Here is a 7231-nt window from a genome sequence, read left to right as displayed (position 1 = left end):
TAAGTTGAAAGTTCCAAGGATACGGATTTTCAATAGAATCATAAAGATATGGATGGATCAACTTATCATTCCTAGTCTAAAATTTAAAAGTCAGCATTGAAATTTAGATATAATTATGAGAAGTAATGAAACACTGTATATTTTTTAATTTAAAAGTTAAAAGTCAGAAATTTAAAAGTTAAAAGTCAGCATTGAAATTTAAATACAATTATGAGAAGTAATGAATCAATGTATCATTTTTAATTTATTTTCCATTAAATATATTTTTAAAGTAACTTATTCTAAAAAACAAATATAGTTTAGAATAATTATAACATAAATACTCCATTCAACAAGAATAATTAATTTTAGAATACTATTATAAATTTATTTATCAATAAGGATTATAACTTTATTCTTAATATAAGTAGGTATTTTCATTCTTAAATGCTATTATTATTATTGTTGTTTGGACAAAAAATATATAATAAAGACATAAATGTGAATGTTAATTTTTGGGCTAAATTTTAATTTTGGTTCTTTACAATTTCAAATTTACAATTTTGATATTTTTAAAATAAGTAATTTTTATTTTTCCTTAAATTGATCAAACGTTGACTCTGATGTGACATATTGACTATCTTGATTGATGTTGAACTCATGACCTTTTATTTAAAGACAAAGCAAAAATAGTTTAAATATATTATTCAAAAAAATTAATTACTCTTTACTAATGATGCATGTAAAATAGTGTTTACAAATTTAACTAAACAAAGAAAGTATGTTAAAGTTTCAAGTGAAATTTACTCTCTCTCTCTCTCTCTCTCTCTCTCTCTCTCTCTTTATATATATATATAGTTTTACACTATCATTCAATTACTACATACATGCTATAGTTTTATTTATTGGGACGACTAGACCGATTCGATCGAGTATCGATGGTCTAGTTAGATCAAGTTTTTTGTTGGATCAGTCATGTCATTGACTTGGATTGACCCACTCGATTCTTTGGTTAGGGTTGAACTAGTTGACCAGTATTTTTTTTTCAAAATATAAAATTAATGAAAATACAAAAAATATAGTACACTTACAAATTTAACCAAGGACTTGAAAATTGTTTAGATGATCAACTTATTACCAAACTATTAAGATTAATTATTCCTTTAGGTTTTAAAAGTCTCATTTTTAGTCCATAGTATTTTCGAATAACTTCAAATTAGAGTTTTTGTTGTCAATTGCTAAACATGATGTGAAATAGAAACATGTATTTTTAAAAGGATCATTTTCACCTTTAATGTTTTTTAGATAGGTTTAATTTGGTCCTTCATGTGTGTAATTTTGTTCACAATGAGGAACCAAATTGAATCTTTCTAAAATAACATTAACGATGAAAATTATCATTTTAAAAAACATGTGTATCTATTTGCATTACATCACGTTTAATAGTTAACGACAAAGACTAATTTGAAGCTATTCAAAAACATTAGAGACTAAAATGAAACTTCTAAAACATAAATGATGGAATTGAACAAAAACTAAAACAAGAAGGACCAGATATGTATTTTAGCCCTAATAATGAATATTATTGTGTAAATTAGGAGAGAGAATCATTAGATGAGATGTGTGATCCATCAAAATTAGTTATTTTCAATAAATTTCAAACAATCATAGAGAGAATATTAAAAAATTAAAGTGATAGAGAGAGTATCACTAGTATTTTTCTTATTGTGTAATGTTGAAACTTAGACTTAAGTATATATTATGAAACATTTATTTACGTTTTTTGTGTGATACTTTGAATTAATGATAAAAACCAAGAAGATTATATTTTATATTTAGCTTTGTATTGCTATAAAATAATGATATTATATTTTACAATATATAAATAGACAGATGATATTATATTTGGTTCTTTTCTCTTTGCCTTTGATATTATATTTGGTTCTTTTCTCTTTGCCTTTGTTTTATCTTTCCATTTTCAAAATACCTAAAAAAGTAGGGAGGAGGATTGTATAGTATTCCTAGATATTTCTTGTGGGAATGTGAGGAGGGAAACATTTATCTTTCCATTTTCTCTTTGCCTTTGTTATATTTCTTGTTTTATCTTTCCACTTAAATATCTTCTTGGTCCCTTAAATTTGATCTTTTATTATTTTTTATTCCCTGGATTTAAATTTCCTTTTCTTAGTCTCTTAATTTAAAAAAAAAAAAATTAGACCCTTCTACAATTAAAACTGGCTTTTAATTATGCATTCAAACCATTAAAAATCAATCAGATCACAAAGAGAGACATTTGGTCTCCTTATTTTAAAAAATCCTCATTTTTTGTCAGATCCTCAATTTTGCCCACATTTATTTCTTATACTTTACATAATTATATTATTTTTATGACATCTTAAATGAATATATTCAATCTAGAGTTCAATTAAACAAAAAAAAAAAACATAAGCCTAAAAATGGAGGAAACAACTTTACATATTAAGCAAAATAGGCAGATTAAGATTGTATTTAAGCTTAAAATATGAATATATGTTCCATTAAAAAATAGACATGCAATTTCATCAAAATTATATATTTTTTTACATATAAAATATTTTCTCAATTAAAATATACATATAAATACAAAATATTACATGCAAAAAGATGTTTAATTTAATGGAGGAAATTAAAATTTTATTAACTTTGGATAAGTTAAAATTAATAATTGAAAGCAATAAAATTAAGTTATTATCAAAAGAATTAAAAACTTTTTTTTTTTATCATATTAATATTTTTTGGCTCCTTTAATTATGGGGCTCGGTTCGATCGCCTCTCAGAATAACCCTCAGGAGGACCGGGCCTGATTTTAGTGTTTGTAAATTTTGTGTCTATCACCACTTAAACCAATAAAAGATAACTTAGAACAAAAAAAGTAATATTTAAAATACTTTAAACTATTATCATCAAGTCTGAAATTTTGAAAGAAATCTAATTAAGTGCATGTTTATTTATCAGTTTAAATTATTGTTACACAAAATTTGAGACAAATTCAACATATCAACACAAAAAAGGTTTTCAATCTGCTGAAAAACTTATATTCAACCCCATCAACGTTAACCCAAACATGCTTTAAATCGATCTTTCATTTACTTAAGGAGCATCAAATTTTTAAATAATATTACAGGAACAAGAATTCGGTAGAAACTAAAGCCAAGTGGAAGAGGTAATACGGAAACTTTTGTTTTTCATCACGTGGAGCATCTAACTCCTTAGTCTACTCTTTCATCAAGCTGGGATATATTAGTTGTTGAAGAATGGTCCATCATCAAATAAAGACTTAATTATACGGTACAGAAAGTAAACAAAAATTCAACGCCTCATCCTTATAAATAGCAAGCTTCACATGAATAACAATTACAATCCTCACAAGCGACTACATATACAGCAGAATTAAGAGTAGCACTAAGGAAAAAAAAGAATGAAAGTTATCTACTTCCTTGTTGCCATCTTGGCTTTGGCATCCTCCATTGTCTCTGCCTATGACCCTAGTCCGCTGCAAGATTTTTGTGTGGCAACCAATGAAACCAACGGTGGTATGTACAAACATTCCTCAGAATTCTTGCTATCCAAATTTTAAGCAGGTTAAATAGGCTTAAATAATTTTTTTTTGAAAATATACTTTTTGTCCTCATAAAATTGAAAATATTCATATTTTATTTTTGAAAAATTTTTAACATATTTTTCGTGCTCGTAAAATTAAAATGCATCATTTTTTACTCAAAGCATCCAAATTTATGTGTATAACTTTTTTACCGGTTATATGCATAACTTATTTAAAAAATGTTACATTTGCATTGGTTATATATATATATATATATATATATAACTGGTATAAAAAATATTATATTTACATTAGTTATATATATAAGAAGTAAAAATCATAATTGTAGGTTCGAATTTATCCAACTTACCTCTTATCTATTTAACACATTTTAATTTTAGGAAGACGAAAAATATACTGTAATTTTTGTAAGGATAAAATTCAAATATTTTTAATTTTATGAGGACGAAAAATATATTTTACCAAAAAATAAATACAAGTTTAGGGATCCAATTAAAAAAAGTTCAAGGACTTGTTTAAAAATGAAAAATAGTTTATGACCTAATTAAAATTGTCAAGTCCCTGCAGGTTGATAATACTAAATTTAGAACTCCCAAAGTTGCAAATGTGAGAATATTAGCCTACAAAAGTGAAAATATTGGCTTAAAGAGAGTTAACATTTTTTAATTAGATCCATGAACTATGAATTTTTTTTCAATAAGTTCTTGAACTTCTTGTATTTATTTTTTAATTAGGTCCCTGAGACCTAATTAAAAAAATATAGGTTTAGAGACCCGTCGTCTGAAAGAAAAATAGTTTTAGGACCTAATTAAAAATTATCAAATAATTCCAGGATAAGAAAATTAATTTAACCAATAGTTTTAATAAATATTAATTCAAAATGAACAAAAATATTATAAGGACTAAAATGAAAAAAAAAATACATTAGAAAGATGACAAAATGGAATGCCTCACCCATTGAGTTAAGTGTGAAAAATGGGTTGGGTAGGATCATTTCAAATTGGACATGAACTTTATTTTTGTAGTCCATTTAAGTCCAGTGATGCATTGGATCCATATTGATCCACTATGCTTTTTTAATATATATTTATATAAATTCAAAGAAAAATTAAAAAATATCAAACCAAAATAGACTTAATTGAATTTATTTTTTGAGTCTAATTTAAAGAAAAATTAAAAATATCAAACCAAAATAGCCCATTGAGTTAACCCAAATTGACTAAATTATATTTGAGTCAACATTTTTTTGAGTCTGGTTAGATTAAAATGCTCATTTTATTATTTTTAGTTTATTATTCATTTGATTGAATATCGTAGGTAAATTATTGTACACCTACTTATATATGTGTATTTGATTCTCACTGATAAAATATAAAATAAAAACTCTTGTTAATTTGTACTTTGTAGTATATGTGAATGGAAAATTCTGCAAACATCCCAACCTCACGATTCCTGAAGATTTCTTCAGACATGTGGAACCCGGGAGCACTGCCAACCAATTGGGCTTAGGACTGAGTCCTGTGAATGTTGCACAATTACCTGGACTAAACACGCTTGGCGTGTCTATGTCTCGCATAGATTATGCACCAAAGGGTTTAAACCCTCCACACACTCACCCTCGAGGCACTGAGATGCTTATGGTCATGGAAGGCACTCTTTTTGTTGGATTTGTCTCCTCCAACCAAGACAATAATCGTCTCTTTTCCAAAGTGCTCAACAAGGGTGATGTGTTTGTGTTCCCAATTGGGCTCATTCATTTCCAATACAATGTGGGGAAAGGCAATGCTGTTGCCATCACTGCTTTTAGCAGTCAAAATGCAGGAGTTATCGGTATTTCAAGTGCTGTGTTTCTGTCTACTCCACCTATTCCTTCTGAGATTCTCGCCAAAGGTTTCCAAGTGGGACAGAATGTAATTGATGAGTTTCGTTGATACCAGAACAACTAATCGATAATATGGACAATCACTTCACACTAGCTACTTAATAAGTCAAGACTTCGGTGTTTCAAGCAACCTATGCAAGTTTTTTTTTTTAATATATATATATATATATCAGCGAGCACCCTATGCATTGACCTACAAATGATTGCAATTATACTAAATAAAATGTTTGTGGGTTGTATATATGTACTTTTATCAGTTGTTTTGTTTGGATTTTGATTTGGTTTAATACATTGTTTTTCTGTTTAATGAATGCGCCATATTTTTACCTTTCCCTCGCTCGGAACAATGATTCTACACAAAAACTGACTCAAACCGGCACATCTGACCAATTAGACCAGAATCGGTGATATAATCGGTTCAAGCAATGATTTTATTTTCCATAGTACATTTATCCTCCTCTATTTATCAAAAGAATTTAACTCATTTCGTTAAATAATATTATGGATTATTATAAATTTTCTCTTATCTAAATTCATTTTTTTTTAAAATAGACTAGTCACGTCACAACTTTAGAGACATTAACTATACGTGTGATTTAAAATTTAACAGTATATGATGAGAAAAACCACGATCACTTAAGGATCTACTTTAGATTTTACTAAATAAATAGCAATAATAATTAAACTCAAATTTAATGATACTTATAAAAAGAGTTTAATTTTAATATATATTATAAATCAATTAGAAATTGTCTTAAACTTAAATTTTAAAGTAAATACTTTAAAAATTAATAAATTTATTATATATGAAAATACATGATTGAATAAAAATATAAAAATTCTTTATATATAATGTTAACGCATTCTAACAACTAGAACATTATACAACAAGGTTTTGTTATATAGGCAAATGTCATATGACAACGTGTCCACATCAAATACATTCCTTTTCAATTTAAATGTTGCTGAATTTTTATTATGTTTTTAATTTATAAAAATATATAATTATATAGTAATTAATGTGATTGCAATATATATGTATTCCAATAAAATCGATCCATTAAATCATTAAAGATTATATACTTTTTATTTTATACAACACAACAATTAATTTATTATTTGTTATGATATAATTTTTATAATTACGATAATTAATTACCAAGTGTTAAAAACAATTATTTAATTGGTTGTAATGTATCTTAAATTTATGTAACGTTTGTTTTTAAATTTGAAATTATACAATTAGTTATAAGATCAAAATAATAAAAAATAAACCTAATCAGTATAGCTCAGTTGGTCATATACTCTAAGTTTGTAAGAAAGATATAGGTTTGATTCTCACACTTGAAAAGAAATAAACTTTTTTAAATATAACTAAATTTCAAATAGAAAAACTTCTAATTATAGTCTTTATAATAAATACTAAAAACATGTGCATATTACATATAACATCATAATCGGATTAATCGATTTTATTATTATTTTTGTTTATATATATATATATATATATATATATATATATATATTATATTGATATTTGTTTTTTTAAGAAATATTTATTGTACAGCACACGACGTTAGCTTTTCAAAACTGTGCAATGTCGTCGTCATGTGTGCTGGAAGTGTTCTATCGTGATTTATTTCCAACGCATGGTTCTTTTGAAAAAAGCTTCAGTGCGCATTCTTTTGTTAAAAAAAAAAAAAACAACAGTTTTCTTTCTGTTACAAATATTAAGAAAGCGGGGAAGGATATATGGCTGGGGGAAAGAA

The 7231-nt window shown here is 26.1% G+C and overlaps 1 protein-coding gene across 1 annotated transcript; it reads left to right on the top strand.

The window, feature by feature from the left end:
* The first annotated feature begins 3374 nt into the window (after positions 1-3374).
* LOC100306389 (germin-like protein) lies at positions 3375-5575 on the top strand. Its single transcript, NM_001251156.2, is given in 2 exon segments — positions 3375-3551; positions 4988-5575. Coding segments are annotated over 2 exon segments (639 nt in total). The 5' UTR covers positions 3375-3436; the 3' UTR covers positions 5512-5575.
* The last annotated feature ends 1656 nt before the right edge of the window (positions 5576-7231 follow it).

The sequence above is a fragment of the Glycine max genome, chromosome 19 (assembly GCF_000004515.6).
Source record: "Glycine max cultivar Williams 82 chromosome 19, Glycine_max_v4.0, whole genome shotgun sequence".
NCBI lineage: Eukaryota > Viridiplantae > Streptophyta > Magnoliopsida > Fabales > Fabaceae > Glycine > Glycine max.
The sequence above is the reverse complement of the archived record's forward strand: the minus strand, read 5'-3'. Positions and strand labels throughout refer to the sequence as shown.